Raw genomic sequence first — 26,505 nt, forward strand, 5'->3', positions numbered from 1 at the left:
ATCGATAACATATCTAGGCATAGAGTTTCTTACTCTCTCAGCGATAGTGAAGCTGCCGCTAGACAAACAGCATTCACTACGGGCTGCAAGCTCTTCTTTAAGAACCAGTCGCACACATTGACACGCCTCATGCACTTCCTACGTAAGATGGTAGCAATGGAGGCAGTTCCTTTCGCGCAGTTTTACTGCGTCCACTACAATGGGACATTCTCCGCCAATGGGACGAGGAGTCGACGTCCCTCAACAGAGTCGTCGTTCTTCTCAGGCGGCCAAGGAATCTCTACGGTGGTGGCTTCTTCTCACCTCTTGGTCAAAAAGAAGGTCCTTCCTATCCCCGTCCTGGGCGATAGTTACGACAGACGCGAGTCTATCAGGGTGGGGAGCAGTTTTTCTCCACTACAGCGCTCAGGGTACGTGGACTCAGCAAGAGTCCACTCTTCAGATCAATGTTCTTGAACACAGAGCAGTGTATCTTGCCCTACAATCCTTCCAACAGCGGCTGAAAAGCAAGCATATCCGACTTCAGTCGGACAGCTCCACAGCGGTGGCATACATCAACCACCAAGGAAGAACGCGCAACCGGCAAGCCTTCCAGGAAGTCCGGCAGGTTCTGATGTGGGTGGAAGACACGGCATCCACCATATCCACAATTCATCCCAAGTGTGGAAACTAGGAAGCTGACTTCCTAAGTCGCTGAGGTGTGGCCGAAAGAGTATGGTCTCCTCACCCGGACGGGTTTCAGGAGATCTGGCGCCGCTGACAGAGGCCGGACGTCGATCTAATGGCGTCACGGCACAACAACAATGTGCCAGCTTCATGGCACGGTTTCACAATCATCGAGCTCTGGCGGCAAACGCCTTAGTTCAGCATTGGTCGCAGTTCCAGCTACCTTAGGTGCCACCTCTGGCATTGTTGCCCAGAGTACTGCGCTAGATCAAGACCGACTGCGGCCGCACCATCCTCGTCGCTACAAATTGGCCGAGGATGTGTGGTACTCGGTTTTGTGGTGCCTCACGGTAGGCTAACCGGGGGCACTACCAGACCAATCAGACTGGCTGTCTCAAGGGCCATTCTTCCATTTGGATTCTACGGCCCTCAACCGGATGGTGTGGCATTGAGTCCTGGAACCTAGTGTCGTCAGGATTACCTCAGGACGTGGTTGCCACCATGAGACAGGCTAGCATACCAACGTCCGCCAAGATTGACCACAGGACGTGGAAGATGTTCTTATCTCGGTGCTCGGCGCAGGGTGTTTCTCCCTGGCCGGTTGCATCGTCTATGTTTCCTTCCTTCCTGCAATCTAGGTAGGAAAATGGGTTGTCGCTCAGTTCCCTTTAGGGACAAGTCTCAGCGCTATCTGTATTTTTTCAGAAACGACGACTTCCTCAGGTACGCACGTTCCTACGGGGAGTTTGTCTTCTCAGCACTCCGTACAAGCGGCCGTTAGAGCCCTGAGATCTGAACAAGGTTCTAATTGCTCTCCAGATGCCGCCTTTCGAGCCTTTGACGGATGTCTCCCTTCCCGTTTTTCACGGGAAGTGGCCTTCTAGTAACGGTCTCGTCTCTTAGGAGAGTTTCCGAGCTAGCAACGCTCTCATACAAACTCCCTTCCTGGTCCTTCACCAGGACAGGGTAGTTCTGCGTCCGGTTCCGGAATTTCTCCCTAAGGTGGTATCCCATTTTCATATCAATCAGGATATCACCTCACCTTCTTTGTGTCCTCGTCCAGTCCATCAATTTCAGAAAGATTTGCATCTGTTGGTTCTGGTGAGAGCACTCAGGTTCTACTTCCCGCATGGCGCTCCTGCGCCACCCGGATGCACTCTTTGTCCTTGTCGCTGGTCGGCGTAAACAGTCGCAAGCTTCCAGATCCACCCTTGCTCGGGGGCTCGAGGCACCAATTCTTGAAACCTACAGTTCTACTGGGCTTCTGGTTCTCTCAAGGCCGAAGGCCCATTCTACCAGAGCCGTGGGTGCATCCTGGCCATTACGGCACCAGGCTACGGCTCAGCAGGTGTGTCAGGCACCCACCTGGTCGAGTCTACTTACTTTTACCAAGCATTATCAGATGCATACCTACGCTTCGGCAGACGCCAGCCTAGGTAGATAAGTCATTCAAGCGGCGGTTGGCCACCTGTAGGAGAGGGCCGTTTGACGGCCCTATCATGAGGTATTCTTTTACCCACCCAGGGATTGCTTTTGGACATCCCAATTGTCTGGGTCTCCCAATGGAGCGACAAAGAAGAAGGGAATTTTGTTTACTTACCGTAAATTCCTTTTCTTCTAGCTCCAATTGGGAGACCCAGCACCCGCCCTGTTTTCTCGGGGTTTTTCTGTTTTTTCGGGTACACATGTTGTTCATGTGGTATGGTTCAGTTCTCCGATGTTTCCTCGGATTGAATTGGTCTTTAAACCAGTTATTGGCTTTCCTCCTTCTTGCTTTGGCACTAAAACTGGTGAGCCAGTGATCCCACTGGGGGTGTATAGCCAGAAGGGGAGGGGCCTTACACTTTTAAGTGTAATACTTTGTGTGGCCTCCAGAGGCAATAGCTATACACCCAATTGTCTGGGTCTCCCAATTGGAGCTAGAAGAAAAGGAATTTACGGTAAGTAAACAAAATTCCCTTCTTTGCTGCTATGTTTACCGATCATATTAATTCTATATTTTGATAGGGCATTTCTTATTGTGGCAATACCAAATGTGTTTAACCCTTTAATTTTCAATGGAGCAAAAGGGGGTGCTTTGAACTTTAGGATTTATTTTTTTTAACTTTTACTAGTCCCCCTTGGGGACTATAAGGATCAGCAGTCTGATCGCTCTTCCATATCTGCTGATCACAGCTACACAGCTGTCAACACCAGATATGCTCATCTCCTGTCTCACACAGCTCTCAGCCAGGTGAAACAGGAAGTGAGTCATGTGACCTACAGCAGTGATCACATGACCCTATGCTACTGTGACAACCATTAGATTCACGTGATCACGTCATGGGACTTCTGGTTTCGGGTGGTGAGTAAACTTTAACCGCGATTATAAGGCTCTGTCATTTTTTTTTTTTTTTTTTTGACAGCACCATTTAAGGGGTTAACAGGTACTGGCAGATTACCGATCTGCTCATGCCTGCTAGGCACACACATCAGCTGACATGTGCGCGGATCCCTCCTAGCTGCCTGCGGCAGCCAGGTGTGGTTAACACTATAACCGCTGGGATGTAATTTTTACTTTTCGTGGTCGTTAATTGGTTGAGAATGAATGGAGCAGCAAAGCGCATAATCATCCCAGTAGTCAGACCCATAGTACTTGTAACGTTATCCCTTCTCCCATGCTTAGGGGATGGCTTAAACTTGAGAATACCAATTTAAAGTCCTCCTCCTATTGTGTATACCATATGTAAAAGTGAGAAGGGGTGAAAATGTATTATAAACAAAATCACTGGCCGCCTACAGATGGCTTTTGGACAACTATGGCTTTGACAACTTGGCCTAAGATAATTGGCTACAGCGGAAATCTCAAAAATGTGCTTTCCCCTTGTTGCAGTAGTGCAGGGGTTCCCAATCTGTGGCTCGGGAGCCCCCTATGTGGCTCATTGCTGTCTGCTAGACCTGGTGCTAATGCAACAAGCTAACAAACCACTATGAAGACGAGGTCTACAGATGGCTTTTATGAGTAACCCTGCACAGAAGAGAACATCTAGATGGACATATACTAACTTTTAAGGGGTTTCCCATGTACAAATTTCATTTTAAAGTTCATTTTAACTAACAGATTTTGGAAAAATTTACACAGTTGCTGATGTGGTGGTAAACAATTGTGATCCCAGGCTGTAGTGTAAATATACCGAAATGCATACTTCTCAGCATGATGTGGGGTGCACCTGCAAGGGTTAACTATCTCCCCGCACTCAACATCTGTTAGATTATCAAATGAACAGAAATCGCACCCTGATAGTCTACACAAGACTCTTCCACCTCTCCTCAAACACACGGGGTGCAGAGTCCCCGAAATATACTACTGTCTGGCAATCACAGGGTCACTCTAAGGCTATGGATTATTTATGGCATACAAGGATTACATTTATTAGTTTTAAGCTGTAATATAAAAAAAAGTAGTGCTTACAAGAAAGATATACAAAAGATGAAGATAAAAACGCATATGCAAAACGTATATGAAAAATTTTCTGTACTTCTGATTTTTCGCTTATAGGTATATTTTTGAGTAAAATGTAAATTTTTATTCTGTAAACTACTGACACGTCTCTGAATTTCCAAGCAATACCTTTTTTTTTTTTTTTTTTTTTCCTGATGAGTGGTCAAAATAAAAAATACATTGCTTTCAGACCTCAATGCAAACAAAACCAGTTCATAATCATTTAGAAACAATACTAATGTTTTTTTATCTCGGAACAATTCAGAAATCAATATGTTGTGGAATAAGCATAATTTTTTAATTACACCTTTTCGTGCGTCTTGGCATGCTTCCCACCAGTCTTTCACACTCATTTTGGGTGACCTTATGCCACTCCTGGTGCAAAAAATGTAAGCAGTTCTTTTGTTTGATGGCTTGTGACTATCCATCTTCCTCTTGATTACATTCCAGAGGTTTTCTATCGGGTTCAGGTCTGGAGATTGGGCTGGCCATGACAGGGTTTTGATGTGGTGGTCCTTCATCCACACATTGACCTAGCTGTTTGGCATGACGCATTGTCCTGCCTGAAAGAAACAGTCCTAAGAGTTGGCGAACATTGTCTAAGCAGAAGGAAGCAACTGTTTTTCCAGGATAACCTTGTATGTGGCTTGATTCAAACGTCTTTCGCAAAGTTTAATCTGCCCAATTTCTAGAGTAAGAATCTTTTCTGATAAGACTAATTTTCAGCTTTGCACAACACCTGATCGTTTGATGGTTAGACTGAGACCTGGAGAGGCATACAAGCCTGTCTCTTGCACCCACTGTGAGATTTGATCAAGGATCAGTGGTGATCTGGGGATGCTTCAGCAAGGCTGGAATTTGGCCGATTAAACTTTGCGAAGAATGTATGGCTAAAGCTGCATAATTTGTGTGTGTGTGTGTGTGTGTGTAAAATATTGGCACATCCAAAATTATTTTACGTTGGATGTGCCGATATTTTTTCCTCTTCAAGTTATAGTCCACCTGGTGGACTTCACATCGTTGCACTCCATGGATGTTTGGTGACCTATTCCATTGGGCGTGTCAAGTTTTCCTCCACTTCGTCTGTTGATGTATGTGTATTATAAATTTATTTTATAATATTTTTTATTTCTTGTGCCTTACAGAGCAGTGCATAAAGATATCCTATGAATATCAGCTCACAGCCAATGTTCACAGGAGGATTGTAATGATAGGCATGGGGGGGGGGGTCATTGACAACACCCAATCGATGCCTGACAATCGCATCATGAGTGCTCTGATGGGCAGGATGGATAACTTGCTCCCCCCTCCCCACTTCTCTTGGGTTTCTGGTAGAGGCACACCAGCTGACATGCAGGCTGTGTGTGTGAGCCTGCACCAGGGGCAGAGGCTTCACATGATATAAATATGTTGTGAAGGGGGTTAATCACAGGCTGCAGGAAGATGACAATTTGAAAATTATAGTTTGCTTGAATCTATTTCACATCACCCGGTCAATCACACTTGTATCCTGTGACTGCTGGGTGGAAGCTGTGAGCACTACTTCGTACCGTGTGATTGTTCCAAGCATTCATCAATGTGATCTTTATAATTTCAGACTGAAATTCTGGAGTACTTAAACAAGCTGTGTGAGCTGATCATTCCTGACCCTTCAGCTCGTTCCCAATGCAAAGAACTGGTTACGGCATACCTCCCTCTTATCCTGAACATCATTGAACAAGAACTGGTAACTTTTTACATTTTTTTTTTCCTCACCCCTCCCCCTCTCGTTTCCCTTGCTTTCTTTATTCTCAAACCCCTCTTGTAAGCATGATGCTATGCTCTAACAGAATTTTGTATTACTGTTGTGACTTCACATTAACTTGCTGCTAATTGTATTGTAGCATTGTCATGAATGTCTGTCTTCTCTTCCAGGGTAATCCATCAGTAGCCTGCTGTGCACTTCATCTCTGCAGTTCTCTGCAGCAGCATTTAGCAAGTCTAAAACCAGCACAACAGCTCCTCTCCAATGAGATTCCCGACGTAGATATGTCCAAAGTGGTTTACCCGTTTATGGCAAACCTCCCCCTTCTCCTCACTCCCCAGGACAAACCTCAGGAGGCACCGAAGGTAATCACATTTTTGTTGGTTTCAAAAGAGGTTTTTTTTTTCTTCATTTCATGCAAATGCATATACTAGACAATGTTCTAAAGCAAAATGTAATCTGTGTATTTTGTAATCAAGCTATAGGTGCCGTCACACATAACGAGATCGGTAGCGAGATCGCAGTTGAGTCACGGTTTCCGTGACGCAGTAGTGATCCCGTTAGCGATCTTGTTATGTGTGAGATCTACCAGTGATCAGGCCCCTGCTGTGAGATCGCTAGTCGTTGCAGAATGGTCCAGGCCATTTTCTTCAAAGGCTATGTCCTGCTGGGCTGCACACATCGCTGTTTGACACTGTGTGACAGGGTCACAGTGACCGCTGAGATCGTTATACAGGTCGCTACTGCGACCTGTATTGTTCCTGCATCGCTGGTAAGATCTGACTGTGTGACATCTCACCTGCGATCTCCCAGCGACTTACCTGCGATCCCTATCGGGTCGCATCATTTTCGGGATCGCTGGTAAGTCGTTGTGTGTGTGACTGGGCCTTAAGGTGCAATGTCTCAAGTGGTTTTTGTACATTAGAATTTAATATATTGGTACATTCTGCAGTACAAACGTCATTCTTGACTAATGGTCCTACGTCTTGCATTACTTCCCTTTTTAGTTGCTGACACTTATTCAGGGCGTCTGCAGCTGTGAGCTCACATGCTTCATGAGACTTCTGCTTTCAGTTGGTGGATGAAGTGTAAAGTTTTGTTTGTTTTTTTTTTGTTTTTTTTTTGTTTGAGATGTGAAGGATACTTTTCATGTTATACCAGTAAAAGTGAAATTATATAGAATTTTACTTATTGGTTGGTATAAAATTAACTTTTCTATTTTTGATATTTTCCACTTCTAAGCACTAGGGGAGCAGCTGGTGAAAATTGACAAATGAACCTAGTGTAGTGCTGTCATTATAACTACAGCACTTTTGTGCATGTGTCTTGTCACCACCCACCCATCTGGTCATTTGCCAGAGAACAATTAGGATGAAGTTTTCAGATTGCAGTGCAAAGGCTATTTGTTGGTAACTGCAAAGTGATAATGAGAGGTGGATGGTCACTGAGCTATGCGGGCGTGTATCACATGCTTGGGGCTAGATGACCGGCTCTGCTCAGTAACTCCTCATTCAGATCTCTGCAGACTCAGAAGTAAAAGTGTGTGTTATAGGCTTCTTAAAAATACAGATTTTTACAAATCACTAAATTAATTGTAAAAAAAACCCCCAAACATATGTGGGGTCCCATGCAGTTTTGATAGCCAGAAAAGCAGACCGCTCTGAGGTGATATCATTCAGCTGGGAAGGTCCATGGTTACTGGGCTGTTCCCAACCTAAGGCCCCCTTCGCACATCAGTGGAAAAAACACAAATGTTTCACTAACTTGATAAAGGTGCATATATCCCTTCGTGATATTAGCACATAGAGATCACACATGTGCCATCAGTGATAGTACACGGCGATCAGGCACTTATACTCACCTGTCCATGATGCTAAAGACTCCCATGCTGCCGTGGTCCCTCCCTCTGTTTCCAGGTCGGCAGTGCATATTAATGAACCTTATTAGCCGGCCTGGAAGCAGACAGCATTGATGGATCGCTGGAGCTGGGTCAGTATAAAGCTTTTTAGTTTAAATTTATGTGGTATGCTTTTGTGTGATCTGTGGAACATCAGTGATGCTGGAGAAAAATAGACTTGTCTGTGCACATGCAAGTCCATGTGTTCCACATGGAGACAAGTCAGTGAGAAATCAGTGTGTGCGCAGACCCATTGAATTATGTTTTTGTTTGTTTTTTTTTTTTTTTTTTTTTTTTTTGTTTTGTACGTAGGTAGAGTTTCTGGCCTTTTTGCCTTTTTCAAATTGCCAATGCATCTGGGTAATGATTTAAGGGGTTGATGTCAGCTGGCATCAAACCATGGTGTTGGTAATGGAGAGGTGTCTATCAGAGACCCTCATTACTTCATAACTAACCCAGTAAGAGCATGCAAAAATAAATTTCAATAAACCCTTCCAGGAACTCTCACTAGTTTTATTTTATTAAAAAAAAATAATCAATGCAGCTCCACCATAGTTCAGGGAATGTCCCGTGTCTTCGCTACATGTGACAACGCACCACATTACTGGAAGCCGTAGGAAGGGAGCCTGAAATGGTGCGCAACACCTGAGACCTGGACTGGTCAGGAGGGGTGGCAGGCTCACAGCTGAGGCAGCCATAGTGCAGGAGATGAGGTCAGACACCCACCAGTCTATGCGCAATGGCTACTATATTTGCAGTTTAGGGGCACAGTTTGATCTTGGACGAGTCATTTGGCTCTGTGACTTTGACATTAGTGTCCTGCTCAGACACGTATACCAGCATATAAAAAAGGTGTGCGATTATATAATTTTCTCCTTTTTATTTTTTAGAATGGAGATGTCTGTAAAGACTGTCTTCAGCTTGTCAACGATATCCAAGAGTCACTGAAGACCAACTCTTCTTTTGGCAAATCTCTGATTGAAAATGCTCTAAAGGAATGTGAGCAGCTTGGTGGTGTAAGTGAAATGGTAAGTATCCTTCTATGCTTATACACCTTATCACTATAAAATGACTTGTTTGCACGTTCATATACAAAATGTTTTCACAGTATCTTAATCACGCTTTGGTCGTATGTAAGGTCCCTGCTTGGTATTTGAGCTTTCTGTATAAACTTCTTCTAAAATGAAGTTGCCCCATACACCTTAAGGGCTCGTGCGCACACTGCGTCCTGACCAGTGCAGAAATAAATTCACCCTCTGACAGACTTGACGCTGTGTGACAAAAAGAATGCATCCAAAACATATGTATTTTGGATGCATTTTACATGCATTTTTTTAGTGTGGTCCCCCAGCTCTGCTACATGCCTGCTGACTGCAGACAGCTGGTTGATGAGAATAAACTTGGATGAACTTCACCCGACTTCATTGTCATCCCGCACCTGTGTGCTGTCATGAACTCTGATGAACCTCTGAGGTCAGTGCCAGGACACAGAAGTCTGCAGCAGTGACGTCAGAGCTTCACCCGATTTCACTGACATCGCACGGCTGTGTCGCAGCCTGATTTGCGGTCACACGTGAAGGACTCGCCTGTGACCGCAAATCCCCCTGAGTGACTGAAGTGAGCCACGCGATCAGTGATGACGTCACTCAGGTGACCCGCGGCCACAGCTGCAGTCCTCCACCTGAGAGCAGTGGCCGCGAGTAACCTGAGTGACATCATTGCTGATCGCACGGCTCACTTCAGTTGTTGCGTGGAGCTGACAGAGCTGTCGTGGTCTGACCGCTCACTGTCAGCTTCATGTAGCAGAGCTGGATGTGTCGTGGGACATCGTGTGGATTACGCCAGTCCTGGAGGGGTATCTGGGAATTAATAAAGTGGTGCAAGAGGGTCTTTCATTCCAAATAAAGGTGTGTGTGTGTGTGTGTGTGTGTGTTGTTTTTTTTTTTTTTTTGGGATGTTTATTTTCTTTAACTTACAGATTAATCATGGAAGGTATCTCGGGGAGACGCCAGCCATGATTAACCTAGGACTTAGTGGCAGCTATGGGCTGCTGCCATTAACTCCTTATACGCCCACCAGGGCCTATGATTGGTTGCAGTCAGACACGCCCCCACGCTGAGTGACAGCTGTCTCACTGCAACCAATCATAGGCCCTGGTGGGCGTGGGAAGCTGGGAATACGAGATGGAATGAGCGGCCAGCATTTTCAAAAGAGAAGCCGCCAATGTGAACGCCATGCAGCTCTGCGCTGGTGATCGTGGATCGGTGAGTATGAGAGAGGGGGTGGGAGAGAGACCAAAGACTTGCGTTTATGTAAAAAAAAACAAAAACATGCGGATCGCAACAAAAATGCAGTGCAAACGCACTACTTGGCATTTTGGTAGCGTTTTTCTAAAACTCATTGATTTCAATGGGTGTAGAACGCTACCAAAACTGACAAAAGAACTGACATGTTTTTTTAAATGCAGAGATTGTCAAATTTTTGACAACCAAAAGGCTGCGTTTAAAAAAGCATTGTGCGCACGGATTTTGCATGATTTGCATAGACTTTGCTGGGGAAGCAGAACGCATGAATTTTGACAGTGACGCTGCAGCTTAACACGCTGAAGAAAAAAAAACGCAACGTGCGCATGAGCCCCAACACAGTAGGCAGTTGCTTGTTCGGCCGCCATCTCTTCCGTTACTCCCCAATATACACGCTCTGCTTTTTGTGAACAGGGAGAGTATATTAAGGCACTGATACTTCTCTAGCTGATCACCCAAGAAAACCTATCCGATGCATCTCTCCATTGCCTCCTGTTTGGAGAGTGTTCAGTCATATTCTGTGGGGTCGGCCAACATTTATTCTGATGTGATTGGAGGCTTCTTTATCTACAAAGTATTAATGTGCAGAATTGCTTGTAAATGCTATATAATTTTTTTTCCATTTCTTCCAGTGCAAGAATTATATTAATCAATATGGAGAAATTGGTTTACAAATGTTTATCCAATTGGTAAGATAATTATTGCAAATGTTTTCGTTCCTCTTGCTTGTTCTTAGTATATTGGTGGGTGCTGCAGGGAAGAATCTAATACATGCTGGTCCATGTAATGCATGGGTGCGCTGGTTTGGGGTGGGATTGTTGTACAGAGGGGCTCTCCGATTTAGTAGAACACATGGGCTTTTATTGTGTAATCTGTAAAATGAATGCTTACATTATGCATCCTGTATGCTACTGTGACTAAGCTCATAAAGCATATACATTCTAAAGCATATACATTACAGGATCTGTTGCTTCATACGCTGTACTTTAACTCATTGTACGCTGTACTGATATTTCCTTTCTCTTTGGTGCTGGTCCTTTTGGTTTCTATAACTGATCAGGATCAGGTATGTGTATCTTACTGTGCATCATACAAACTGCACATGATAAAGACATTTGCCCCAAAACCTAACCAGCTGGTGTGACTTGTAGTAATCTAACTTGTGTGTGGCTCCCCCACTCCCCCTTTTCCCCAATATATAGCACCAGTGATCAAGCATTTGGTGTGACTGAATTGTGCCAGAATTAACCCATTCTCTGCATTTCTTAATATTGTGTGCTCTTGATGACTTGTATTTTATTGCCATAGCTGTAGAAAACACATGGACTGCACATTCTCATGTATTGGCCAGTTTGCAGCTAAGCAGAAACTTGCAGAACTGAACACTGGGTTCTGAACAGGCTGTATGAAGCCCACTACCACTTCAGTGATCCTTAGCGAGTCCCTAACCTTAAGGCTGTGTCCACGGGAGAATATTGCTGCGGATTTTTCTGCATGAAAATCGTCTTTCCCGCAAAATCCGCACCTTTTCAAAGGTGCGGAATTGGTGCGGATTTTTTTTTTTTTTTTCCCCCAATTCTGAAGCCAAAATCCGGATCAAAATCTGCAACAATAATTGACATGTTGCAGATTTTTCCGGATCAAAATCCGCCGCGGAAAAATCCGCAGCATGGGCACAGCATTTCCAAAAAGCCATAAAAATGGCTGGGAAGTGCCGCTGCTGCAGATTTTCGGAAAATCCGCGGCTTTTCCGCGAGAAATCCGCGACAAAATCCGCATTTTCCGCAGCGTGGGCACATTAGCCTAAAGGGTCTGTCCAGCACCAAAAGCAATTTTCTAAATATCTATCCTTATACCCTAACGACTTTTGTACTTGTCCTTCACTTCTCCCTATCTAGCTGAACCCTAAATTATGTTTTTCTTTGCACTTCCTGTGATGTTTTGAAAGTGATGCACAGGAGGCTGGGGCTGCACTCCACTCCCCGCAGCCGCAATCGCTCCTCCTAGAACAGGATGTCGTCAGGGGTCAGCGCTGAAGATACTACAGTTTCTTGCTTTGCCACCCTTTTATAGATGCTCTGGATCCATGGTGACTTGAGGCAGCGATGATAGTTCTGACAAACACATTGCCCCACAACTTGTAGCACCACCTTCAAATGAATAGTCATCAGGTGGTCATGCTTCAATTACCACCTCCTAATGACTTTTCTGAAATGGACACATGGCCTAAGGGATCAAATAACTGAAGATGTTTGAAGCCATGGACAGAATTGGCTGAAAATGTGTTTCTTCATCGTTCCATATGGGAGACCCAGACCATGGGTGTATAGCTTCTGCCTCTGGAGGACACACAAAGTACTACACTAAGTGTAGCTCCTCCCTCCGAGCATATACACCCCCTGGATGACAAATCTAACCAGTTCAATGCTTTGTGTTCAGGAGGTCACACACACACATGCATTCTCTGAATTTTGATTTTTGATTTCAAAGATTTGGAAGAAAAGCGGGTCCAGTCTGGACTCCCAGCATGTCCCTTCTCACCCCACTGTGTCGGCGGTGCTGTTGATTTTACAAGGCTGGAGCCTTCACATGCCGCGCTCCTTCACCATCCCCTGAGGCTCTGGCTTGAAGTGGGAGCCATCACGGTTCTCACTGCTTTGCAGGAGACCGGTCTCCATCCGCAGCCCTTTCAGGATCCTGCCGGACGGAGCGCTCACCTCCCAGGGACCTGGCACCTGCGTCTCACAAGCTAAGTACTGAGACGTTATTACCACAGAAAGTGGTCTTTCCAGGGGTCCCTTGTACTTTATATATTGGGGAGAGTGTGTTATATGACTGTTAACATTTCCGGCCGGTTCTCCAGTTTTCACTGGAGAACCGCGCCGATGGTGCCTGCACGCTGGCCGCATGTTTAAATCTAGGCCCCGGCTTCCCCTGAGGCCTAGTTTCGATTTCACTGCCCCTGCATGTCAGTCATGCAGAGTGACAGTGCGGCTCCGCCCAGCAGCTGTTCAGCACAGGGAACGGACACTCTTCACTGAGGAAAGATTCCCTCCCCTGTATACCTCTTTTGCCCGCTCTGAGTAGGCCCCGCCCCCTCTCATCGCTCCGGGCGCCATTTTATCAGCGTTCTCAATGTCAGCATAACCACATTGGGACAAATGGGGGCCTGGGCTGGGGGACTGGAGGGCACAGAGATGTATGTTAAATGGTCTGGCAAGCCACAACCTCCGGTTGTGCAGCTGCTTATATACTCTGTTTATATACTCTGCTGGGGGTCATTCTGGACAAAGCCCCCACTTCTGCAGCATGTCTCACATCAGAGCAAGGCTGTTCTTAATATGCACTGCATGTAGACTCGTACTGCCTGTACCGAGCACATAAACACAGTGGTCCCTCAGCCTGGAGGCTCATCAGTGGTCCCTCCAGCTGCTCCGGCTCCGGTGGCTGAACCCCCGGTTTGGGTAGAATCCGCTCTTTCCAGGGGACAGCTGTCCCGGACTCTGCTGAGCATGCATCAGCCCCCTTCTCAGGGTGCTTCTGCTGCTACGGCTCGCTCAGCAAAGCTCACAGAGGACTCTTCATCTGGTCTCAGACCCCGTCCTCCTAAAATGGAGACACAGGGTCCCCTGTCCTTCCCCGTCCCGCAGCTCTGATTCACGAGCTGACTCGCAGGACGAGGAGGATGTCTTTACTAGGGGCTCGGACGCTACTTCATGTACCATTGATCTGTCCGAAGGTGACGCAGATGCTAATGATTTGATTGCGTCCATTAGATTTGTACTGGACCTCAATCCGCCTGTATCAGGGGAGCATCCCCCTCTGGCAAAAAGGCATCAGTATACCTTAAGAGAACAAGGAGTGTGTTCCTTTACCACTCCAGTTTTCAGCCCACTGTGACCACGCCCAGAGCCTGTCCTGACAGACGCTCCCAAAGCGTGGTTCTGATGACTGTTTCCCCCTTCCACCAGAGGTGGTCAAGGAGTGGGCTCATTCACCAAGGGTGGACCCTCCGGTGTCTAGACTTTCAGCCCGGATAGTTGTATCAGTGGCTGACGGCACCTCTCTAAGGATCCCACTGTCCGCCAGGTTGACTTTCTGGCCAAATCTATATATGAGGCGGCAGGGGCCTCGTTCTCCCCATCTTTTGCAGCAGTGCGGGCTCTCAAAGCCATCTCTGCTTCTCTGGAGGAGATGCATTCCCTCACCAGGGACTTTATGCCCGAAATGGTTGCCTTAACTTCCAGGCTTCAGTCTTTTCATCCTATGCCATGTCTGCCATGCTGGAGACTGCCACCGCACTGCGGTGGCCTCGGCTACTTCCCTCGCTATCTGCAGGCTCCTGTGGCTTCGAGAGTGGAAGGCAGATGCTTCTTAAGAAGTTCCTTGCTGGGCTCCCTTTTGCCAGTCTATTCGGTGAACAACTGGATGAAATTATTAAGGAAGCTTTTGGCAGGAAGAGTACTTCCATGCCACAAACCCAGGAAACCTGTCCAGGGCAGGAACCAGTCGAGGTTTCGTTCCTTTCGTTCCTCTAAGCCCTCGGCCTCGTCCACTAACTCAGCCAAGGTCCATAAACCAACTGGCGCATGAAGCCGCGTCCTCAGAAGTCCGCAGGAGCTGCTGCCACCAAGGCAGCCGCCTCTTGATTATCTGGCCGCGCCAGCAACGTCCTTGGTCGGTGGCAGGCTCTCCCACTTGGGCGACGTGTGGTTTCAACAAGTCTCCGATCAGTGGGTGTGGGTTACAATCTCCCACGGCTGCAGAATAGAATTCTATCCAGCCCTGCATTCTTGCAGGCCTGTGGAGTAATTGTACCAGTTCCCGACTGGGAATGGTCCTGAGATTTCTACTCAAATCTCTTTCTAGTCCCCGAAGAGGATGGTGCCTTCCGACCTGGATCTCAAGCTTCTCAACAAGCATGTTCAGGTGCGGCATTTTTGCATGGAATTTCTGCGATCAGTCAATGACCCAAGGAGCTTTCTTTGACATCTCTGATGTCAATGGATGCTATCTGCATGTGCCAATCGCAGTTTCACACCAGCGTTGGCTACGTTTTGTAATCGGAGAGGAGCAGTTCCAATTCGTGGCTCTCCCCTTCGGGTTAGCCACAGCCCTTTGTGTATTCGCCAAGGTCATGGCAGCAGTGGTTGCGGTTCTGCACCTCCAGGGGTTGGCAGTGATTCCTTACCTGGACGACCTTCTAGTCAAGGCTTCATCCAGTGCAGACTGTCAGCGGAGTGTCTCGCTCACTCTCGCCACGCTTGCAAGTCCACTCTGACCCCGACCCAGGAACTTGCGTACCTAGGGATGCAATTCAAGACTCTGCTGGCACTTGTGAAGCTGCCCTTAGTCAAACAGCAGTCCCTTCATCTGGCGGTTCGCTCTCTGCTGAGGCTCCGCCGTCATTCCATCAGGCACCTCATGCAGGTGCTGGGTCAGATGGTGGCGTCAATGGAAGCGGTTCCCTTTGCCAGTTCCATCTGCGTACCCTGCAGCTGGACATTCTCCGCTGTTGGGACAAGCAGACCTCTTCCTTGCACAGGCTTGTGGCTCTGTCACCACAGACCAGGAGCTCTCTTTAGTGGTGGCTTCGGCCCCTCTCCCTGTCCCAGGGACGCTCTTTTCTGGCCCCGTCATGGGTGCTTCTCACCACGGGTGCCAGTCTATCCGGCTGGGGAGCAGTGCTTCTCCACCGAGCACAGGGCACTTGGACTCCGTCCGAATCAGCCCTCTCGATCAATGTGCTGGAAATCAGAGCTGTGCTCCTAGCTCTCGTAGCTTTTCACCACCTGTCGGCGGGCAAGCACATTCGAGTCCAGTCAGACAACGCGACAGCAGTTGCCTACATCAATCACCAGGGCGGGACGCGCAGCGCCTAGCCCTGTTGGAAATTCAACGCATCAGTGGACGGAAGACTCAAAGTCCACCATATCCGCACCCAGGCGTAGAAAACTGGGAGGCAGATTATCTCAGCCGTCAAACCGTGGACAGCGGCGAGTGGGCCCTGCATCTGGCAGTGTTCCGGTCAATCTGCCGCAGGTGGGGACGCCGGAAGTGGATCTAATGACATCCCGGCACAACAACAAGGTCCCGGTTTACGTGGCTCGCTCCCACGATCCTCAGGCCTTGGCGGCGGACGTGCTGGTTCAGGATTGGTCCCAGTTCCGTCTGGCCTACGTGTTTCCCCCTCTAGCTCTCTTGCCCAGAGTCCTGCGCAAGATCTGAATGGAGGGCCGTCGGGTCGTACTCATCGCCCCAGACTGGCCCAGGCGAGCTTGGTTCCCAGACCTGCTCCGTCTGTCCGTAGAGGTGCCGTGGCATCTTCCGGACCGCCCAGACCTTCTCTCACAGGGTCCGTTTTCTGCCAGAATTCTGCGGCTCTGACGGCGTGGCTCTTGAGCCTTGGATCCTTACGGCTTCAGGCATTCCTTCCGAGGTCATCTCCACTATGACTCAGGCTCGGAAGTCTTCCTCGGCCAGGATTTACCACAGGACTTGGAGAATTTTCCTGTCCTGGTGTCGCTCTTCCGGCCATGCTCCTTGGCCGCTTTTTCCTTGCCGACCATCCTGTCCTTTCTACAGTCCGGTCTGCAGCTAGGACTGTCCCTCAATTCCCTCAAGGGACAGGTCTCGGCTCTGTCAGTGTTGTTCCAGCGGCGTATCGCCCGACTGGCCCAGGTGCGCACCTTCATGCAGGGCGCGTCTCACATCATTCCGCCTTACCGGCGGCCTCTGGATCCCTGGGACCTTAATCTGGTCCTCACGGCCTTACAGAAACCCCCCTTTGAGCCTCTTAGGGAGGTTTCGTTGTTTCGTCTTTCACAGAAGGTGGTCTTTCTGGTGGCCATAACTTCTCTCAGGAGAGTCTCTGATTTGACTGTGCTCTCTTCGGAGTCACCCTTTTTGGTTTTTTCACCAAGACAAGGTGGTTCTCCGTCCGACTCCGGGCTTCTCCCTAAGGTGGTGTCTCCTTTCCACCTTAACCAGGACATTTCATTGCCTTCCCTTCGTCCGGCCCCTGTGCATCGCTTTGAGAAAGCGTTGCATACTTTGGATTTGGTGCGGACGCTCCGGATCTATGTGTCACGCACAGCCGCTCTCAGGCGGTGCACCTCTGTTTGTGCTAACCACGGGTCAGCGCAAGGGTCTCTTGGCTTCTAAACTGACCTTAGCTCGTTGAATTAGGTCGGCCATATCCGATGCCTACCAATGTTCTCAGGTGCCCCCACCGCCAGGGATTAAGGCGCATTCGACAAGAGCTGTCAGTGCCTCCTGGGCTTTCAGGCACCAGGCTACGGCTCAGCAGGTTTGTCAGGCTGCCACTTGGTCTAGTCTGCACACCTTTTCGACGCACTACCTAGTGCATGCTCATGCTTCGGCAGATGCGAGCTTGGGCAGACGCATCCTTCAGGCGGCTGTCGCCCATTTGTGAAGTTAGGTTTTACCTACTTCTCAGTTCTGTTTATTTCCCACCCATGGACTGCTTTGAGACGTCCCATGGTCTGGGTCTCCCATAAGGAACGATTAAGAAAGAGAATTTTGTTACCGTAAATTCTTTTTCTTATAGTTCCGACATGGGAGACCCAGCACCCTCCCTGTTGCCTGTTGGCAGTTTCTTGTTCCGTGTGTTTTCACCGGCTGTTGTTGTAGACAGAGGTTCCGGTTATTCCGGGTTTTACTCTATCTCTACTTATGGGTGGATGTCCTCCTTCAGCTTTTGCACTAAACTGGTTAGATTTGTCATCCAGGGGGTGTATATGCTCAGAGGGAGGAGCTACACTTTTAGTGTAGTACTTTGTGTGTCCTCCGGAGGCAGAAGCTATACACCCATGGTCTGGGTCTCCCATGTCGGAACTATAAGAAAAAGAATTTACGGTAAGTAACAAAATTCTCTATCTATGCTATTTAAGGCATGGAGAAAAAAGGCATCTTAATTATATATATTTTTTTTTTTTTTTTATTATTATACCAAAACTCCCCACCAGGTGAAAAAGTGGCGCTGTACACTGAGCACGCCTTGCAACTCTCTGCAAGATGTCTCTTTGCCAGATCGTGCTGTTAGTGCGGTTGTTTTATGAAAATGCCAGGAATGCCACAGCTGCACTGAGAGCCTTTCATTATTTGAAAGATCTTCACACATGTTAGTCCAATTTCTGTCAATTCGATGAGACAGATGACATGTTTTGAGGAAACAGGGTTACTGAGTGTTCAGCCAGGGCGTGGGCAGCGACTGATAAGTAGAGGTTGTGGAGGACACTGCCACTGCCGTCGTGTAACAGGGCACGAACAACCCTGTCAGGAACATCGGTGCACGCAGTGTTTTCAGGCAATTGAGGGCTCCCGTACAGCAGTGTGGAAAGTTCTCCGAAAGGTCTTGTGGGTATACCCGTACAAAATTAGCCATCAACAACCCTTCCTCGTGACAATGATACCTACATGACATGTGAATTCATGTTTCTGGTGAGAGTGGAAATGGCTGGCACTTGGCCATGGATTGTTCTGTGGTGTGACAGCTTTTTTTTTTTTTTTTTTTTTTTTTTTTTTTAACCTGAATGGAACGGTGAACACAGTAAACAGTTGCATATGGGCTACCAAAAATCCACATTCGGTCGAGGGGATTCTGCTGCATTCGCCAAAGCTAACAGTTTGGTGTGGCTTCACCTCATCAATCATACTCAGACCGTTCTTTTACGAAGAAATGAGGCCAACTGGGGTTGCTACCTGTTCCGCGACGCGACAGCAGCGAGATACCAAAACAATGCTGGAAACAGTGGTTCCGCAACGCCTACAACGGCTGTGTCTTCAGACAACCACCTTCATACATGATAGGGCACCTCCTCACATCGCAAATCGTGTGAACATTCTACATGCATATTTTCATCCTTCCTGAATGCATGGCCAACTGTGTTCACCAGATCTCAGTTCTTGTGTTTTCTGGTTGTGGGGACACTTCAAAGAGCGCGTTTATTGGGGGAAATGTCGACACCTTGCATAGGATGAACACTATCACCATGCATGATGGTGGCCATATTGAACAGTTATGCTAGTCTGTGGAACAATTGTGACATCTCCAATTATCAGCACACTGTTTTTGGGCATCTCACTGTACAGTGCCACTTTTTACCTGGTAAGTAGTTTGGTATATGTTTTAAGATGCGTTCCGTTTCCCCATGCCTTTGATACCATAAATGCCTATTCTGTCCACTGTATTAGTCTGCACACAGCTCCAAACACCTTTTAGGTTATTTTATGGCCACTGTGTGTTTTTATCCTTAAGATTTCTTTAAGGATCCTTTTTGATTCCATGGCTTTTTGGGATTTTTTTTTTTTTTTTTTTTTAGAACTTTCCTAATGCATTGACATCCTAGATCATATTTGCTTATGCAAATTTTTATTCACACTTCAGAAATGATCTTATGAAGAAATCCTCATTAACAGCACCAGTGAATAATTCACATTCCCATCATTTTTATATTTCCTTTCATAATCAGAAATCGGAGCCATCTTCAATTTCCTTCATGCTCCATGTAGCTGACAAATTAGTGGAACCTCGGTTTACGAGTAACCCGGTTTGCGAGCGTTTCGCTATGCGAGCAAAGCTCATTGTAAATTTGTAACTTGGTTTACGAGCAATCTTTGCTGTACGAGTAAATATTCACCACAAACTCTTCCGGTTCCGTACTTTTACCTGTGCTCTGACCCGCTCTTGCAGTCCGCACAAACGCACACATTATGCTAACCTTACCTTCTGTTCAATTGCTGGCCTCATGGATCTTGTTGGTCGCCGGTACAGGATGTGTATTGGGTAACCATCATGGCGATGGAGGAACTTCACTGTCAGCCGCTACTCAAAGGCAGCGCGCTGGCGAATCTGAGGCAAGCAGCTCTGCCTTTTTGACGTTTTTGTTCTGCAGCGGAAGTTCCTCAATCGTAGCGTTGGTTACCCGATACACATCCTGTACCGGCGAACTACAAGAACCATGAGGCCGGCGATGGAACGGAAGGTAAGGTGAGCATAATTTGGCCGTGTGAAATGGCATAATAGGGGTCCAGGATGGGACATTGACCAAGTTGTGGGAAATTTTGCTTTGTTAGACGAGTAACTTGGATTACAAGCACACCCCTAGAATGGATTATGCTTGTAAACAAAGGTTCCACTGTACTTGTGACACAGTATATGCACCATCCATTTAGGAAGGTGTTGCATTTTTCTTGTTTCCAGAGCATTCTTTATCATTTACTTTTTATGATTGGCTTAAACTATAGCGCACAGAAATAAATTTGTATTTCTTTTCCTCAGCCAGCCCAAGTGATCTGTTCTGGCTCAGGTTTGTGTGCCCAGAAACAGGCTACACCAATGGTGGAAATGACTCCTGCAAAAGTTCTTGTTCCTGCCGTGAAACTTCAGCCTGCTGTTAAAGTAAGTCCTGTACTAAAGGAATTAATGAAACGTCAAGATCAGGATATGCTTGTAGTGGGTTTTTTTTTTTTTTATTAAATCTTAACTTTCATGTGCTTTTAAGATTGCAGAGAAGCCTGTGCAGTTAGATCCATTTTGTGAAATTTGCGAAATGGTAGTAACAAAACTCGAAGACCTTCTAAAGAAAAACTCTACAGAGGTATGTAATAGAGCTGTACAAATTGTCAGAAGGATAGACTAGTATCTGGCACGCTTTTCTGCCTGGTATCTGCATATCTTTTTGTGAACGCATACATGTTTGATCCGGTCTTTAGCTCTGCATGTAGCTGTGAGATGCTTCCTTAGCAGAGAAACCATTAAATATAATTGATAAATTGTGATTTCTCAATTTTAAGAGTTCATCTTTATAATTCAATAATATTGGAAACTACATGGCTTAAATGGGGAAGAAAAATGCAATTTACTGTCCTCCTTCATAGATTGTTGTCTTCACTGACTAGATTTTACCTTAGAATTGAGTGACGCTTCAGTCCAAAATGAGAAGCAGATTTTTCTGATGAGAAATAACGAACTTTGTAATATTGATTTATGAAATAAATAAAACATACTCAATAAATCAGATAATACATTACACTAGAAGTTGTTTTTTTTTTTTTTTTTTCTGATTGCTCTTCCCACATCTGCCATTCTTTCCACTACAGGAATACATAAAGGAAGCTCTTGAAAAGATCTGCAACATTGTTCCTTCCAAGTATCATGACAAATGCGTAGAGTTTATTGATCAATACAGTGAAGCTGTTATTATCCTGTTGCAGCAAGAGGTTCCCCCAAAAATAATCTGTTCAGCGATTGGATGTTGCAGTTCCCGAGAACGCAAATTGGGTAAAACTTTCTGACTTTTATTCAATTTTTTTTTTTTTCGCTTGGGTTGACAACCAGATTGTTAATGTAATACTATAAATGTATTATGTAACTTGTAGTTTTCCACAGTGATTTCAGGCTCTAGTTTCTTTCTGTAGCTTTAAAATTAAATATCAAGGTGATAAGTTTGTTAGAATAAACAGCTCTTATGGTGTGTGTGGTTGGTGTGTGTGTGTGTGGTTGGTGTGTGTGTGTGGTTGGTGTGTGTGTGTGTGGTTGGTGTGTGTGTGTGTGTGGTTGGTGTGTGTGTGTGTGGTTGGTGTGTGTGTGTGTGGTTGGTGTGTGTGTGTGTGTGGTTGGTGTGTGTGTGTGTGTGGTTGGTGTGTGTGTGTGTGGTTGGTGTGTGTGTGTGTGGTTGGTGTGTGTGTGTGTGTGGTTGGTGTGTGTGTGTGTGGTTGGTGTGTGTGTGTGTGGTTGGTGTGTGTGTGTGTGGTTGGTGTGTGTGTGTGTGTGGTTGGTGTGTGTGTGTGTGGTTGGTGTGTGTGTGTGTGGTTGGTGTGTGTGTGTGTGGTTGGTGTGTGTGTGTGTGTGGTTGGTGTGTGTGTGGTTGGTGTGTGTGTGTGGTTGGTGTGTGTGTGTGTGTGGTTGGTGTGTGTGTGTGTGGTTGGTGTGTGTGTGTGTGGTTGGTGTGTGTGTGTGTGTGGTTGGTGTGTGTGTGTGTGTGTGGTTGGTGTGTGTGTGTGGTTGGTGTGTGTGTGTGGTTGGTGTGTGTGTGTGGTTGGTGTGTGTGTGTGGTTGGTGTGTGTGTGTGGTTGGTGTGTGTGTGTGGTTGGTGTGTGTGTGTGGTTGGTGTGTGTGTGTGGTTGGTGTGTGTGTGTGGTTGGTGTGTGTGTGTGGTTGGTGTGTGTGTGTGTGTGTGTGGTTGGTGTGTGTGTGTGTGTGTGTGGTTGGTGTGTGTGTGTGTGTGTGTGTGGTTGGTGTGTGTGTGTGTGTGTGTGTGGTTGGTGTGTGTGTGTGTGTGGTTGGTGTGTGTGTGTGTGTGTGTGTGTGTGGTTGGTGTGTGTGTGTGTGTGTGTGTGTGGTTGGTGTGTGTGTGTGGTTGGTGTGTGTGTGTGTGTGTGTGTGTGTGTGGTTGGTGTGTGTGTGTGGTTGGTGTGTGTGTGTGTGTGTGTGTGTGGTTGGTGTGTGTGTGTGTGTGTGGTTGGTGTGTGTGTGTGTGTGTGTGTGTGTGGTTGGTGTGTGTGGTTGGTGTGTGTGTGTGTGTGGTTGGTGTGTGTGTGTGTGTGGTTGGTGTGTGTGGTTGGTGTGTGTGTGTGTGTGGTTGGTGTGTGGTTGGTGTGTGTGTGTGTGTGTGGTTGGTGTGTGTGTGTGTGTGGTTGGTGTGTGTGTGTGTGTGGTTGGTGTGTGTGTGTGTGTGGTTGGTGTGTGTGTGTGTGGTTGGTGTGTGTGTGTGTGGTTGGTGTGTGTGTGTGTGGTTGGTGTGTGTGTGTGTGTGTGTGTGGTTGGTGTGTGTGTGTGTGTGTGTGTGGTTGGTGTGTGTGTGTGTGTGTGTGTGGTTGGTGTGTGTGTGTGTGGTTGGTGTGTGTGGTTGGTGTGTGTGTGTGTGTGTGTGTGTGTGTGTGTGGTTGGTGTGTGTGTGTGTGGTTGGTGTGTGTGTGTGTGTGGTTGGTGTGTGTGTGTGTGGTTGGTGTGTGTGTGTGTGTGTGTGTGGTTGGTGTGTGTGTGTGTGTGTGTGTGTGTGGTTGGTGTGTGTGTGTGTGTGTGTGTGTGGTTGGTGTGTGTGTGTGTGTGTGTGTGTGTGTGTGTGGTTGGTGTGTGTGTGTGTGTGTGTGTGGTTGGTGTGTGTGTGTGTGTGTGTGTGGTTGGTGTGTGTGTGTGGTTGGTGTGTGTGTGTGTGTGTGTGTGGTTGGTGTGTGTGTGTGGTTGGTGTGTGTGTGTGTGGTTGGTGTGTGTGTGTGTGGTTGGTGTGTGTGTGTGTGGTTGGTGTGTGTGGTTGGTGTGTGTGGTTGGTGTGTGTGTGTGTGTGTGGTTGGTGTGTGTGTGTGTGTGGTTGGTGTGTGTGTGTGTGTGGTTGGTGTGTGTGTGTGTGTGGTTGGTGTGTGTGTGTGTGGTTGGTGTGTGTGTGTGGTTGGTGTGTGTGTGTGGTTGGTGTGTGTGTGGTTGGTTTTTTTTTTTTTATATACATTTTCCTTCTGTGTTTTACTCGGTGAAGACAACATAGTAGTAGTTTAAACTTTCTTAGCTAAACTTTGTGAAAAACTTTTTAATAGTGAAACTCAGTGCTGAACATATTCAGTCTGGAGGTTGCTGTCCAGTTTGCAAGATGGTTGTGGAGTACATGGACAAGATCCTGAGCAAAAACGTTACTCAGGAGAGAATTAAGACCTTTCTACATGTGGTGTGCAATTACCTGCCAGAAAAAATGACAGACGAGGTAACTACTGCTACACACTTAAGTTTTTATGACCTGTAACATTTTATTTTTTTCTTGTCACATATTTCACTGGGAGGCCGAAGACATACAGCATGAAAATCTGAACGAGTGGAATGCGATAAAACATCGCGTTCCACTCGTACCAATATTAGCCTATTTGCCAGCACCCATGAGCGATTTTATTTTCTCAGCTTTAATCGGACTGAAAAAACAATTGCAGCATGCTGCGACTGTAATGCGATCCTAGATTCTCTCACGCTCATTCAAGTCTATGGGGAGCGAAACATTGCACTGCACTCGTGGTACACTGGTGTACTGCGAGTGCAGAGCGAGAATGACAATAGCCGGCAACTGAAGAGAGGGGGAGATAAATCCGGCCTGCCCCTCCTCAGCACTGGCCCGGCCCGCAGCTGTGGGCCGATCGCATGATCGGACCTCAGTCGCAGTGACACTCGCATGGCACTCGGCTCCCGCTGTGCTGACCCAAGTGTCTCAGGACAACACTTGACTACTTTAGCTGTACAGGCTTGATTTGTGGCCTAGTAGGGAACATCAGTGTATCTCAATACCATGAAAGGGGATATCCCCGGGTAAGAAAGGTAATCCACATACCCCAAGGTACCATTACAAGTCTCCACTTGATCACTCGTTAATGTTTGTTAAATGATGATTTTCCTTAGTTTGTTCTGTGCTTTTTCCCTTAGTGCGATGCCCTTGTTGATACCTATGAAGCTATGTTTGTTGAGTTGCTCCTACAAGCAATGGACCCAACATTTGTTTGTGAGGTGAGATTTAGACATGATTTGCAAGTAATGTTTCAAAGTTGGTTGTCCTTTTTTAAATTTTTTTTTTTTTTTTTGTTCCTCCCCCCCCCCCCCCCCCCCCCCCTTCCCCACCCAACAGAAAATGAATCTCTGTTCGAATAATGCGAAACCACTTTTAGGAAGTGAAAAATGTATGTGGGGGCCAAGTTACTGGTGTAAGGACATGGAGACCGCAGGAAGCTGCAATGTAAGTGACTTGTTCTTGCTAATCTACTTGCGGAAGTGTCATGTCTGGCATCTCCTCTGTTTGTATGTTTGTAATTGCACATGACTTATTAAACTCTTTACTTTCAGGCTATTGAGCATTGCAAGCGTCACGTGTGGAACTAAAGTGCAGTGTCCAAATCAACAAGAACAATAGACTGCATCAAGGAAAATATTTTTTTTTTTGAACCCCCCCCCCCCCTTTGTCCAGAGCTTGTGCTTGCAATGCAGGGAAAAATGTGTGGAGAAGTAGTAATGACTTGATGTACATATTTGTTCTTTAGAGACCATGGAAAATAACTTCTTCTGATGGCTTACATTAAATTTAAGCTTGCCATGCATCATGTAATATATAAGCAAATCGCATACTTAACTTCTCGCTATATCATCTAAACTGATGTGTTCTTCCACTATGTAAATTTCAATCTCATGTTTTGGGTGATTGCTTGAGGTTCGGTAGAAAGTGGAAACGTGCCTGCGGTTTATGATCATTCAAAGTTGCAAATTTGCTTTTTTTTTTTTTTTTTTTTTGGAGATTATACAATTACAAAATGCAATACGTTTAGGAAGAATTTTGATTACCTAGCAAAAATGTAATATAAATTTACTATTGGTTTATTAAGCATTAGTTGTGTAGTACTGCCTCCTTTCTCCCCTCTTGGCCATTCATGTACGGACGGTTTCAGTACCACTTTCTATTACAGCTTTTAAAATTTTATTGTTATGTAACATGCTAAATCTGAGACTTGAATTCATTCAACTTTTTTTGAACTACTGTCAAACTTTAGATACAAGTATAGAGTGACTTGTTTATTGCACTAAAGGATAATAAAAGCTAATATTCTATCTTTGTCTTGATTCTGAATTGAGTATGTATGATCACTTGTGCAATAAAAATTATACTGGTACACATGGGGGTGGCCAGGTTAGTGGTTTTCAGGGTCTGACAAATTTTATAATTATCCCAGTTATCCTAGGTTATGACTTTTGATATTTACAGTGGGTACGGAAAGTATTCAGACACCTTGTAAATTTCACTTTTTATTGCAGCCATTTGGTAAATTCAAAAATTCATTTTTTTTTCATGAACGTACACTCTGCACCCCATCTTGACAGAAAAAAAGATGTAGAAATTTTGGCAAATTTATTATTAAACAAGAAAAATTAAAATATCACATGGTTATAAGTATTCAGACCCTTCACTCAGTATGTAATAGAAGCACCCTTTTGAGCTAGTACAGCCATGAGTCTTGGGAATGCTGCAACAAGTTTTTCACACCTGGATTTGGGGATACTCTGCATTCTTCCTTGCAGATCCTCTCCAGTTAAGTCAGGTTGGATGGTGAATGTTGGTAGACAGCCTTTTTCAAGTCTCTCCAGAGATGCTTAATTGGGTTTAGGTCAGGGCTCTGGCTGGGCCAGTCAAGAATGGTCACAGAGTTGTTCTGAAGCCACTCCTTTTGTTTTAGCTGTATGCTTAGGATCATTGCCTTGCTGGAAGGTGAAGTCTGAGGTCCAGAGCACTCAGGAAGAGGTTTTCTTCCAGTATATCTTTGCACTTGGCCGCATTAATCTTTCGTTCAATTGCAACCAGTTGTCCTGTCCCTGCAGCTGAAAAACACCCCCATAGCATGATGTTGCCACCACCATATTTCACTGATGGGATTG

The 26,505-nt window shown here is 46.3% G+C and overlaps 1 protein-coding gene across 1 annotated transcript in view; it reads left to right on the top strand.

Moving 5' to 3' along the window:
* The window catches only part of PSAP (prosaposin), a 41,130-nt gene extending 15,447 nt beyond the window's left edge, over nt 1-25,683 (top strand). Inside the window, exons 4-14 of the mRNA XM_075348967.1 lie at nt 5,745-5,873; nt 6,062-6,256; nt 8,679-8,816; nt 10,724-10,780; nt 20,395-20,514; nt 20,618-20,713; nt 21,216-21,396; nt 23,646-23,809; nt 24,514-24,594; nt 24,713-24,820; nt 24,928-25,683. Coding sequence (XP_075205082.1) covers nt 5,745-5,873; nt 6,062-6,256; nt 8,679-8,816; nt 10,724-10,780; nt 20,395-20,514; nt 20,618-20,713; nt 21,216-21,396; nt 23,646-23,809; nt 24,514-24,594; nt 24,713-24,820; nt 24,928-24,963 — 1,305 coding nt within the window. The 3' untranslated portion in view covers nt 24,964-25,683. The remainder of the gene's footprint in view (nt 1-5,744; nt 5,874-6,061; nt 6,257-8,678; nt 8,817-10,723; nt 10,781-20,394; nt 20,515-20,617; nt 20,714-21,215; nt 21,397-23,645; nt 23,810-24,513; nt 24,595-24,712; nt 24,821-24,927) is intronic.
* Nucleotides 25,684-26,505: the final 822 nt, after the last annotated feature.

The sequence above is a fragment of the Anomaloglossus baeobatrachus genome, chromosome 5 (genome assembly GCF_048569485.1).
Source record: "Anomaloglossus baeobatrachus isolate aAnoBae1 chromosome 5, aAnoBae1.hap1, whole genome shotgun sequence".
Lineage (NCBI taxonomy): Eukaryota > Metazoa > Chordata > Amphibia > Anura > Aromobatidae > Anomaloglossus > Anomaloglossus baeobatrachus.